The sequence below is a fragment of the Marmota marmota genome, unplaced genomic scaffold (genome assembly GCF_001458135.2).
Source record: "Marmota marmota marmota unplaced genomic scaffold, marMar, whole genome shotgun sequence".
Taxonomy (NCBI): Eukaryota; Metazoa; Chordata; class Mammalia; order Rodentia; family Sciuridae; genus Marmota; species Marmota marmota.
Genome location: NW_026000139.1, coordinates 1,465,353 through 1,478,350, shown reverse-complemented (window position 1 = coordinate 1,478,350; position 12,998 = coordinate 1,465,353). Strand labels below are relative to the sequence as shown.

Here is a 12,998-nt window from a genome sequence, read left to right as displayed (position 1 = left end):
AGGCTCCGCACCTGTTCCCCACCTGCAAAAGGGGGGTGCCCACAGCAAAGACATCGTGGTGAGGTTATGTGCAGCGTCTCCGGGACCCACGGCAGTGCCACACAAGTCAATAAACGGTGGCGACTGTTGTCACTGTGTATTATTATTTTTAGCAGAGTGCTTCATCGGAGCGCTGCTTCATATCAAAATAATGGCTCGACCTATGACTCATGGGCTCCTGGGCACCCCCACCCCACCCGCTCTGGTGGAGAAGGCAGAGCTGAGACCCTGAGGCCCTCAGAGGGGGAAATGGCATGTCCAAAGTCGCCTAACCCTCGATGGGAATTAAGTCCCAGGGGCGGTCAGGCCAAAGGAGGATTCATCAGTCCCCTCTTTGGGCAGTTTGGGAACAGCAGGGAGATCTAGAAAACAAGCCTGTGTCCCAACAGGAGGTCCTGCCTGGGGAGGGTACAGAGGATGATCACCACGATTAAATCAGGATCTGGGGCCAGGGCTCCTGAACACTTCAGAGGATGATCACCACGATTAAATCAGGATCTGGGGCCAGGGCTCCTGAACACTTCCGACGGCGGTTTCCTCATCTGTAGAATGGGATGACAGAACCCTTGCTTTACAGGCTTGTGGGGGCGGATTAATGAGTTCATGTTTGTCAAGGCCTGGAGCAGAGCCCAGCATGGAGCCAGTCACTGATCATTCAGAGTTGAAAACATAAAAGCACTGTCTGATCCCTCTGCTAAGCACCGCTTGAGAATGTCCCCTGTATCCCGATGACCCGCCCAGGAGGAGGCAGCCACTAAGTCCATGTCACAGGAAATAATGAGAATAATGTCACAGCTGAAGGAGACTTTTTTTTTTTTTTTTTTTTGGCTTAACCAAAGTGACCTGCCTGAAGCCCCCGGGGTGCATTTTCTTGTAAACTCCAGGCTTAACCAGGGTCCCAGGAAGTCAGGGTAGCAACAACCCCCAGCCCTGGGGATCTGGTCCACCTCCAGACCTGCTCCCACCCCTCAGCCCACATCCCCCTCCAGGGGAGGCCTGACGACCTGCTCTGTTTTCAGCCAGAATCCTGTTGGGTTGGTTTAGCCGGAATCCCCTCTGACCCCCTGCTTTTCTTCTTAGTCATTTCCACCCACTGACCCTCATTCATGGCTATCGATTCCCTTGGCAGATGCCATATTGGAAGTGGAGCCCAAGCCTCCTCCCCCAGCAAAACCCCAGTGCTCCTGGTGACCACACCTGCCACAGCCACCATGCCCACCCTGCCCCCGCCCAAAGTCTCCCTGGCCCTGATTGAACGCGTGTCATTTGAATCTATTGCACTTTTCCGTTGTTCTTTTCTTTTCTATTTTTTAATCACTCTCAGGGAACACCGAGGCTCTCAGACTTTGGTCAGGCTGTGATTGGGGATTCCAATCTAGGGCCATCTGCGTGTCCAGATCCCCTGGCCTCCTGCCTGCTCTTCCCCTTTTGCAGGTCCCCAGGGGGTAGACAGGATGCGACATGCTCACAGGGAGGTATTTGCAGAGGGTGACCTGAGCCCTCAGCCAGGCAAGGGTTATTAATAGCCAGGCCTGAGTGGCCTACAGGGGAGGTGGCTCTGGAACCAGGGAGGGGGCGGGGCCGAGCCGGCGGAGGGGGAGGAGCAAGGGTCCTGAGAGGCTGAACGGGCAGGGCAGGCCCCTCCCCGCCCCCTGTCGCCGGTTCCCTCAGCAGATTCTCCGGGGCTGGTTCATCACCTTTGAATACCCTGGTGACAGGAGGCGCTTGCAAAACCCGCCTCCAGCCCCCCCCCCCGCAGCAGCAAATAAATAGAGGGCTCGGAGCCCTGGAGAAGCCAGGAGAAGTTTCTAGGCGCCTGTCCCCGAGGTTTATTAAGCTTCTGGCTTCACTCTCGACCTCAGCAGCCCTGGCTGGGAGCCTGGACAGCTCGGCAGGACAGTGTCTGGCTCCCTGGTCTCTGAAACCGTGCAGAGAAAGGTCCTCGGAGATTCTGCCTCACATGTTGGGGGGTCACCTTTAGTAGGGACCCCAGCCTGGTGAGCACGGCCACTCTTGGCCGTGGTTGGCTCTGCTGCTCCCTGACGGAGGATCCACTGGACTCCTGCCTCCCAAGGCTGAAGAATAAGCTCTGAAAGCCATCTCACCCGCTCCTTGGCCGTGCTGTGTGACCTAGGGTCGGTGGCTGCCTCTCTCTGAGCCTCCCTTTCCTCTCCGAGCTCAGCAGTCACCATGGCTGACGGTCAGATGCCTTTCTCCTGCCACTACCCAAGCCGCCTGCGCCGAGACCCCTTCAGGGACTCGCCCCTCTCCTCCCGCCTGCTGGACGATGGCTTTGGCATGGACCCCTTCCCAGACGACTTGACCGCTTCTTGGCCCGACTGGGCTCTGCCGCGCCTCTCCTCTGCCTGGCCGGGGACCCTGAGGTCGGGCATGGTGCCCCGAGGGCCCACGGCCGCGGCCAGGTTTGGGGTACCCGCCGAGGGCAGGGGCCCCCCACCCTTCCCCGGGGAGCCCTGGAAGGTTTGCGTCAATGTGCACAGCTTCAAGCCCGAGGAGTTGACGGTGAAGACCAAGGATGGGTACGTGGAGGTCTCAGGTGAGTGAGGGGACCAGCCCGGGAGGGGAGGGCTGGGCTGGCTAGGGGACAGTCAGTGACATCTTGACACAGGTGACTTCAGGGCTGGAGAATGCAGCCCCAGATGCTATCTGCATGGAAAAGCTCTCTCCCCGGGCCCAGGGGCAGACTGAACCTGACCTGGCCCCTGGGGCCTCTGGGTGCCGCTCAATCTGAGCACAGGCAGGAGAACAGGGCAGGTCAGACACCATTTAACATAAAGAGCAGACTCAACAGAATAAAGAGGAACTGGAGTAAGATGCCCCAGCATGCCACACAGGGCCGAGAAGGACCATTTTAATGCCAAGTACAAAAATATTGATGCCCAGCCTGGGTTTCCAGGGAGTCACCTCCCCTGTCCCAGAGAAGGAAACTGGGTTCAGCAGGCCTCAGGGTGACGCTGGCTGGTGAGCCCCACGGAGCCGGGCGCAGGCTTAGCACCTGCTTCACCAGCAACATCTCCGACTGCACAAGGATCTGGGCTAGAAATATTCTTACCTTTCTTTCCCCCAAAGAACCCTCCCTCCAGCCCAGGGGCAGCCGGAGCCGGGTGTCCATCCCATTTTGCAGCTGAGGTGTCTGAGGCCCAGGCGGGCCCTGTTCAAGGTCGCGCCATGAGTCAGCAGTGGAGCCTGGGCCTGTCCCCGATGCTGGGCCCAGGGCTCTGGCTGGCACATCCCCAGCCTGGGAGTGGGGACCGGCTGGGGGCAGAGACAGGAGGAGCCGGTAAGGGCCCTGCCCCTGTTCATGCTCCATTAAAAAGAGCCAGTTCCTGGCAGAGGCCTCTCAGCCAAAAAAATCAATAAAAGCCATCACGAGCAGCAGCCGGGCAGGGACAAGCCCTGGCAGAGGTCGGGGGGGGGGGAAGATCCAGAGCTGCTCCAGGCAGAACTATAAGCACCGAGGCTGCGGAAGCCCAGGGTGTGGTGGGCCCCAGCCACGTGCTGCTGGTGGGGTGGGGGGGGGTCCTCGGGGCTCCCTGGGCTGGCCTGGCCCTGGGGGAGACTGGCTGTGGCCCTGGATCCTGTGCAGGACGTGCAGATGACTTCACTTCTTTGCATCTCTCTCTCCTTATCTGGAAATCTGTGTTCAAACAGCTGAGGATTGCCGTGACGCTCCAATGTGCCCCTACCTGGCGCCTGGAATGCAGGTAGCCCGGTGGCTGTGACGACATTGTGGTGGAACCATAGCGTGTGTGGTGCCTGGCCAGGTCCCAAGAAACAGGGAGGGATAGATGGCATTTGAGACCCGGATTCCAATCCCAGTTCATTGACGGGATGGATGGGGGCTGCAAAGTCCTCCCCACTCTGAGCCTCAGTTTCCCCAGCTGGGGACCGGGATCCTAGTTATCGGTGCCCCACGAGGCTCCAGGACGATTTCATGTCTGTGGAAAACACATGATGGTAGATGCGTGTCTACAAACTGGAGCTAATAATAGTGCTGTGCAGGGCCATTCTTCTCGCCTGCTGGTTTTCATTACATTTCATTCTGGGAGCTTCTGTCCGTCCCACACCTGGATGGGGCGTGGGAGAGGAGGAGCCCATGACTTAACTTTTTTGTAGGGTTTTTCCCTTCATCCTCCTTTGAAGGTGCTTTTCAGCCGGCGGGATCTGACAGTCCCAGGCCGAGACCCCAGCTAAGAACCAGACTCCTCTAGGGTCCTTAAGGGCATCTGGAGGGCTCAATTCCTCCATCTATAAAATGGGTCCACTGGAGCTTCAATAAGAAGCCAGTTCGATATGCAATTAGTGACCTCAGCTAGATTAATCCCCTGAGAGCACAGGCCAGATCTTTCCTAAAGAGGTTTTAAAAGTAGGATTGATAATGAGGGGCTCAAAGTAAAAGCCAATTTCAGCCCTGCATGGTGAATCATGCCTGTAATCCCAGCCACTGGGGAGGCTGAGGCAGGAGGATTGCAAGTTGGAGGCCAGCCTCAACAAACTTAGACCCTGTCTAGAAATACAATTTCAGAAAAGGGCTGAAATTTTCAGCTCAGGGGTAGAGCACTCTTGGCTTGAATCTCCAGCTGTACTGGGCCCTCTGCTAACAGCCCACCTGTGCTGGACTATAGGTTCTTCCCAGGGCTTTCCAAGAGTGTGGGTGACGGTGTTCACATCTCCCCACCTCCATTTTACAGATAAGGAGACCGAGGCCCAGAGAAACCAATTCACCTGCTTCTCTGTCGGTGTGTGAGACTCAGAGCCAGGGTTACGGCGGCCACATCTGCGGTTAGCCCTGCGGTCCTGACCCGACCCCACCTGTTTGCCTGTTTCTGAGTCTTTTTCTCATCACTTCCAGGACCCCCAGGGTCCCAGCTTTACTGTTGGTCTCATAAAGAGAGGGATCAAGTATTTGCATCAGGGTGTCCATAGCCATCTGAGAAAGGGACGTGGGGGAGCTCAGAGTCTTGAGGAACCCAGGCCGCGGACAGGGCTGTGCGCTGCAGGACTTATCAGAGGCTTTATTAACGGAGTTGGAATCTCGGAGAGGCAGCGGCCTGTTGCCTGACCGTGTTTGGATGTCTTGTTCCAGGGCAGCGCTCGGTCAATGTTGGACGAGATCATTTCTATCATGTCTCGCTGCCCTCCCCCCATCCTACGGCCACCAGCCAAGAAATGTTCCCTTCATGGGCCACTGAGCCAGGCGCTGGCTGAGGAAGGAGCTGGGCAGCCCTAGGCCCTTACTGCGCGCCCTGTCTTAATCCTGGGGCTCGGCCACCCTGGACACTGCACCTCCTTTCTTGAGCAGAGCCGGTCACGGTCCCCCAAGGGCTGTGCCTGCTCCCCGCACCGACATCTCTGCAGAAAGTGGCAGCTGTCCCTAGCCGTCCCTCAGAGGAGCTCAATCTTTACAGACCGTCATCCTCACTTTATCTGCTTACAAAAGCACATGTAGACCGTGTAGATTGGAGTATGCTAATGATATGCAAATGAAGCTTCATACCCATCCCCCTTTGACTTGACTCTCCCCCTCCTGGGGCTCCCCTTCTGCTCTCAGGCACCCCCTCCTGGAAATTTCCAGAGCATAGACAGACACCTTCAGCCTCAGAGGAGCAGACCTTTACCCAAACATCAAAGCCACACGCTCACCTCCACACCCATTTTATAACTTACAAAATGACTCTGACTCACTGTCACTGTTCCTCATCCTAACCCAGCCAGGTAGCAGGTGTCACTCCCATTTCAGAGAATAAACGGAGGCTCAGAGAAGGGTAGAGATGTGCTAAGAAACAGGACAGGAATTCCCATCCAAACCCCAATTCACATCTCAAACCTATTTGCCTGTTTCTGAGAGTCTTCCTTCCATCCCTTTCAGGCTGTGTGACCTTGGGCAGATCAGTTACCCTCTCTGAACTTCAGATTTCCCATTCCACAAAATGGTAGTAATAAAAGCACCTGCTTTCTAATCTTGTTGCAAAAGTTAAAGGAAATCGACGTAGGTAAGGGGCTTACAGCAGTGACCGACACCAATACCATTCAGTTGCTTTGACTTAGATGGGATTAGGTTCCCATAAACCCATTATACATCGAACATAGCAGGTCCAGACTGCATTGAATATACCTGATCTGCTGAACACGGTCACTGAGCCAAGCCCACCTTAAACCTGCTATGTTTACCAAGTTGGTAAAATCATCCAAACACAAAGCCCCTTTATAATAAGTCAGTGAATCACTCATAGAATTTGCTGAGTGTCCACTTGCAAACCCTGAGCCAGGACAAGGTTGAAAAATAGCAAATGGAATGATTCTGGGTCAAGGAAGGCCCCGTCAAGCTCGCCATCATCAGCAGCACCACCACCTCCACCACCATCATCCTCTCCTCATTCTCTGGGCCCAGCAGAGACCGGGGGGTCCCAGGGTGCAAAAGGGCTGAGTCAAAGGCACTGGCCGGTCCCCAGGGGAAGCAGCTCTGGAGGCCCAGGCTTTGGGGAGAGGACCAGAGAACAGACAGTGTTCTTCTGGCCCCGCGCCCATGCTAGAGCCGGGCGGTTGGTTGTTACCGTGTTGGCAACAGAGAGTAAACTCTTGGAGTGACGGTACATTCCCTGCGTAGCCGGTTCTGCTGGCCAGATCCTTGGTTCAGAAACGAATCCCTGTAAAAGCACCACTTCTTCCTCACGGTGGGAGAGCAAGTGGGTGCAGGGCTTCCTGAGGGCAAAGTAGCCACAGGGAACAAGCCTTAGACATTCTAAAACATGAGCCAGGTGTGATGGTGCGACTTCAGGGGCTCGGGAGGCTGAGGCAGGAGGATCGCAGGTTCAAAGCCAGCCCCAGCAACTCAGGGAGGCCCTAAGCAACTCAGCGAGGCCCTGTTTCTAAACAAGATATTAAAAAGGGCCGGGAAGGTGGCTCAGTGGTTAAGCACCCCTGGGTTTAATCTCCAGTACCCAAAAAAGAAAGAAAGAAAGTCTAAAGCATAGAGAATCTATCCTAAGGAAGCCACAGGACCCAGGACGAGGATCTAGCTTCAGTTTTGAGTGCAACCGGGGTTTGTTCCAATGTCAGGAACCTTCTCAGTGTCCAAAAGTGGGGAACTAAGTGAGCTGTCCTGTATCTCTGCAGTGGGACGCTGTACACCACTAAAAGTCACGTCGTCCAAGAATATTGGGTACTATGGAAAAAAACAATTAGAGCATGTTAGCCAGACAGAAAAAATAGGCTGCAAGCATAACGCACAGAGCGATCCCCACTTAATAAAATATATGGCTCCTGTCTCTACCAAATAACATTTGTGCATCTCTAAGCAACATAAAGAAACATCTGGAACCTATAAAGATGGAACTATGGGTGGTCTTGATTTTTTTTCCTTTTTTTAACCTTTTATAACACGGATATGCATTATGTATGTAATCAGAAAAGGGTCCCTAAATGAATAATTAATGATAAAAAGGGAAAGTGATCACCTATAAATTGTCAGTTTAAAAAAAAATCCGGACAGCAAAAGAGGGCAGCATATCCTATAAGATTATAATAGTCTGGATTCCAGAGCCCTGGGCTGGCCCCCTGGGGAAGTGAGGTTCTGGATTGTGGTCCCGCAGAAAGCGCCCCTGTGCACCTGTTCATCTAAAAAGAAACCCGATCCCTGCACTCAAAAGAAGGAGGAAGAGGAGGGGCCCGGAGGATCCGAATTTGCTACACAAAATTGCAAGAGAAAAGCCACTTTGGGTCCCAGACTCCTTCTGGTTTTATTTTTTTTCCTCCCTATGGGAGGTGGGGCTGGTGAAAATGTCACCTCCGTGGCTCCATGGCCTCCCTAAGGAGAGGCTGGAAGTGTTCCGCAGATCAATGCATTGTTCTAGAATGTTCTCTCACTACTGGGTACAGATAATGTGGCTCTAAAAGGGCTAATCGGGAACTGGAACAGGCAGAAATCAGAGGGCAGAAGGGCATCAGGTTGCAGATTCAGAGACAGCTGATTCAAAGCCCAGAGCGGCCAGGGACCTGCTGGGTGCCCCCCCCCCCGGGCCTGACCGGGGCCTCTGTGCGCACCTGGACCACAGGGGAGCAGGCAGCCCCACCTCAGAGCCTGGAAGGGGCTAAAGCAAGCTGGATAGAAAGGGTCCCTCCGCAGGTGGCTGCCCTTCCCTGTCCGCCCCCCAGCCTGGGCTGTGAGCCCTGGGGTCCCGCTGCCTGGCCAGCGGGCAGGAGTCAGGGGAGAGAAATGGACGATCTGGTGCACCAGGGCCCGGTTTCTGCCATTTCCTAAGACTAGCAGATGTCCCCAACCAGAGTCAAGCCCCTCTCCCTGCAGGACCCTGCTGCATCCTCATGGCCGCCTGAGAGGTGGACCTGAGTGCACAGAGACCCTGGACCACCCCTCAGCCACACAGCCAGCCAGGACTGGAGCCCTGCGGGGTGCCCTCCCAGGGACCCAGGTGGCGACATGGGACATTCCTCTTTCTTGCAGGCAAACACGAGGAGAAGCAGCAGGAAGGAGGCATCGTCTCCAAGAACTTCACCAAGAAGATTCAGTGAGTGACCTGGGGTGGGGGCTCCAGATGGGGAGGGCCGGGGCGCCGGGACCCAGGTCTGGGCTCTCTGTCCCTCACCTAGCTCTTGCAAGGCCTCCCCGCCTTGGAGCAAGGAATGGAACTGTCACAGCTAGAGGGAGAGGAAACTGTGGCGGAGCTGCAGGAGGGTGCCAGAGGGGGAGGGGTGACCTCTCTCTGGTCAGCAGGGCCCGGCTCTGGGCCTTTCCCCAGCCCTGGCCGGCTGCATTTAGGAGAAAACACACCACCGTCCTTGTATTGGGGGGGAAACGGAGTCCCCACAAGCGAAAGGGTCTGGCCCAGGTCTACTCTGAGAACTCAGCATGACCCTCCCTAAACAGATTGCTGACCTCTGGCCTCCGTGACCAAGGAAACCTGGCTCCTGCTCTGTCAGGGGTGATCCCAGGTCTTGGAAAGTGACCAGCTGAGGCTGCTGGCCCCCAGGGGGTCCTCGTAGTGGCCGTTGGTTGTGACAGTTCTTGTCAGTGTCTCTCCAGAGACTCGAGACGAGAGAGCTCCAGGGGCATCCCAAGCAGGGCCACGCTGGGGAGGGGACGGCCCAGGAGAGAAGTCGGGGAAATTATCCTCTTTAAAGATGGCCATTCCCCGGGCTCTGAAGCCTGGGGTAAAGCTTGCTGGGAATTCCCTGACCAGATTCCAATGGCTGAAGTGGCTGGAGGCCGGGCTGCTCTTCAGCGGGTGGTGGACAGAGTGTTAAGACTGTTCAAATGTAAAGCTGGGGCCCGGGAGTGCACCCCTGTCATCCCAGCAGCCCGGGAGGCTGAGGCAGGAGGATGGCGAGCTCAAAGCCAGCCTCAGCAACAGCGAGGCCCTCAGCAACTCAGGGAGCCCCTGTCTCTAAATAAGATACCAAACAGGGCTGGGGATGGGGCTCAGTGGCGGAGTGCTCCTCAGTTCAATCCTGGTATCAAAAGGAAAAAGATGTTAAGCTATTGGCTAGCCTGCGGATACAACCTCTAGCCAGGGTTGGGGACCGGGCTGGGTCCGTGGGAATGAGCTCTAAGCCAAGACTCCACAGGGCTGGGATACAGGAGAGCCGCTGGGGCTCCTGGGACCTCCTGGCCCTGCTCAGATTGTGGACTTCAAGGAGTGGGGCCGGAGATGGGGACAGCCTCGGGCCAATCTCAGGAGACCTCATGTCTTCTTCCTGGGAAAACCACAGTCGTTAGAGGTCAGGGGAGTTTCTTCTTCAGCCCGACTGGGATCCTTGGGGGTTTCCACCCAGGCAGGAAATGCATCCCAAATGCGGCATTTGGATGGCAGAGGGGACAGAGGGATGGGCCTATCTGGAGGGGGGCAGGGTGGGACCGCAGCTGGGCGCTTTTCTTCCCCCGACTTGGGTGACAGAGCAAACCGGCATCGGTGGGCGCAGAACGGCGTCCGCAGGATGATCGGAGTCCTAGCTTTCCCACCATCTGGGGCTCAACCTCGGGTCACCTGGGGAGACACCTTGGGCACGTCTAAGCCTGTCTCCAGGCCTGGGATTCCCCGTGCATAATGACACAGCACAGTCCCGGGTGACCAAGACGATCCTGTGAAGGTTAGTGTTCCAGGGCTGGATGACACTGCAGTTGGTGTCGCGATGCTGATGCGCCTCCCCAGGACATGGATGCATACCAGTGTCACCCCCTTTCCCCTCCCAGGACATAGGCTTAGAGAGGCCAGAGGACCAGCCCCAACTCTGACGGCCAGGAAGAGTCCGAGTTCCAGTGCCCCGTCCACCTGCAAAGCCCTGGCTCTGCCACCTGGTGCCAGGCGCCTGTCCATCCCCACAGCCACAGGGAGCCCCAGGTGTTTGGCCTCCTTTGCTTCAAGAGCTTGGCTCGGCAACTGCCCCTGGCTCCTCTTCCTCGCCCACCACCGTCCTGGGAAGCGCTCTTGCTGATCTCCATGGTCTCGAGTTGGCAGGGCGTCCCCGGGGTGGATGTGGCTCAGGGTCACACGGGTTTCTGTTCAGGGTCACAGCTCCCTGGCCCTTCTGTGACGGGTCCTTCCCATGATCACGAACAGGCTCGGCTCATACCTTGGTTCTTGAGGATCATCAAGACCCCTGCGGTTAAAACAGGCAGAGCCTCTGGTGACTGACTTCCCCCCACGGTCCTTTACTTCACAAGTCTGGTGCCCAGAGAGGTGGTAGAGGATCGGGGTTGGCTACTCTGAGTTTGGAGCCCAGGGTTCCGATTCGCATTCCCATCTGCCGAGTCCCAGCTGTGTGACCTTGGGGGAGTCCGTTCACCTCTCTGAATCTCAACTGTAAATTGGGGATAGTAGTAAAATCCACCTGTCTGGATTATTGTTATTGTTAACAACTCAGCGAGATAATTTTAGATACCTGGCACATAAAAAGGGTGCTCAGAAGTTCTTAGCTTTGGTTATTTTTATTAATAATGCCATCTCAATGAAGCCACCAACATGACCGTGCAGTTTCAACTTTGTTGAGGAAACCGTGTCCCAGAGAGCCTCATTCATTCCCAAATAACCCCAAATTTATTTATTTATTTATTTTAAATCTTATTAGCATTGGAACCAGGTCTGGGCTCATAAATCCCATCTTTGATGCTCTCTCACTCCCCTTGAGAGAGCTGGTACATGGCTTGCCACTTGGTTTCCCGAAGCCTCCACTTAGTGATCTGTGAAATGGGCACGTTAGTTCTTACCTATTCCCCATACCCGTCTCTCACGAAGCTCCAACCAGGTGACGCCTACAGCTGAGTTTGGGGAACAAAACAATTGTGACCTGCTGAGACCTGTTGAATCCCATCCTGAGTATGTTGCCATCGGAAAGCCATCCATGTGGCCAGCCTGACCCCTTGACCTACCTACGCGACGGTCCCACCCATGATCCCACCGCTAATGCATTTTGCCATCAAGTACTCCCCACCAGGCACACAGCAAATGGAGACACGTCAGCTCCTATAACCCCTGACTTGACCTCCATGAGGAGCACTAGCCGTGGTCATTTTTCCCAGCAACTGGTCCACGGTGACCTCAAGCTAGGACTGATGCGGGGTCCGGGGCTCCCTTTTGAGTTAAGAGCTACTGCTGGGGCCGGGTGTCACCGGCCGTCCGACTCTGAGCCGCTCTGTGAGATACTCTGCCCACCTGACTGTATTAAACTCATTCCTCCGGCAATTGGGGGGCCTTCCAAGGTCAGGCAGGGAGACTAGATCTGGGGTTCAGAGCCCGCATGGTGCCCCCCCCCCAGCCTAAGTTCACCTTCTTTCAGATGAACACCAATGTCTAAGTCACAGGAAAAATGACAGGTGGCTCGACTCTGTGCTTCTCCTAGGCTTCCTGCGGAGGTGGATCCTGTGACCGTGTTTGCCTCGCTGTCCCCAGAGGGTCTGCTGATCATCGAGGCTCCCCAGGTGCCCCCTTACTCACCATTTGGAGAGAGCAGCTTCAGCCATGAGCTCCCTCAGGACAGCTCCGAAGTCACCTGCACCTGAGACCCCAGCCTCGGCCCACCCTTTGTTCCCTCCCCAGCCCCAGGGCTTCTCCGATTCCAGGACTTTAGCTGAACTCAGATTTAGTGCGACTCCAAGGCTGAGGGGGGATGGGGAGGGGGATGGGGAGAAGGACCACAGAGTCCCTGGATGGTGTAGTACTAGGTTCCTCCACAGGGCCGCGCCGTGGGCAGACCCATGCTTGGTTGCCTGAGGCCAAAGAGTCCTGGGAGGTTTTTTTCTTTTGTGACTTTTTTTTTTTTTTTAAATCTATCTCCATGTAAACACTGTACATTCTCTAATTGCAAAATGAATAAATGGGGACTTGACATTTCACCTTGCATCTGACCTTGCAGCTAGTGCGAGGGTTGCCTTTCTCCGGGGACCTCCCCATTACCCAGATTGTGCCTGCCTTGGGGTTTGGTGGGTGGAGCCCGCGGGCTGGCGCCAGTGTGTTTCTTCACCCCCCTGGTCTGCAAAGGGGGATCCTCAGGTTTAGATCCCCGCCCACCCGGGAAAACAAACAGTGCCTTCTGCCCTCAGCCCAGACCTTTACAGCATGCTCCCAAGGTCCCCAAACGGACACTCCAAGGACTCTGGGACTCCCTCAGTGAATTTTTTCTGGCTAAGGTACACCCTTCTTGTGTCTCCTATGTCCAAGTTGGGATTTTTACAGAGGGGACTGTCTCCAGACCGCTCTGCCAAGAATAGGCAAAAAGCCAGGCAGTTGTGGGGTCCTATCTGTAGGGCGATGTGTGTGTGTCCTTGTTTGACTTGTGCTGCTGTTTAGGGGGGAAATAACAGTGAAAAAGTGAATAACAACAACAATAAAGGAGCTGATGTTCTTAGCCTTCTGTGTTTCTTTTGGTGAGAAGCAAAATGCGGGATCACTTAGACGCTATTAGTTAGGAGTGCTGTGGCTTTAGGT

General features: G+C 55.5%; 1 protein-coding gene across 1 annotated transcript; it reads left to right on the top strand.

Moving 5' to 3' along the window:
• Positions 1–1,816: 1,816 nt before the first annotated feature.
• Hspb8 (heat shock protein family B (small) member 8) lies at positions 1,817–12,918 on the top strand. The gene is made up of 3 exons (XM_015505174.2): positions 1,817–2,596; positions 8,522–8,585; positions 11,914–12,918. Exons 1-3 carry the CDS (start codon positions 2,230–2,232, stop codon positions 12,071–12,073), a joined length of 591 nt encoding a protein of 196 aa, XP_015360660.1. The 5' UTR covers positions 1,817–2,229; the 3' UTR covers positions 12,074–12,918.
• Positions 12,919–12,998: the final 80 nt, after the last annotated feature.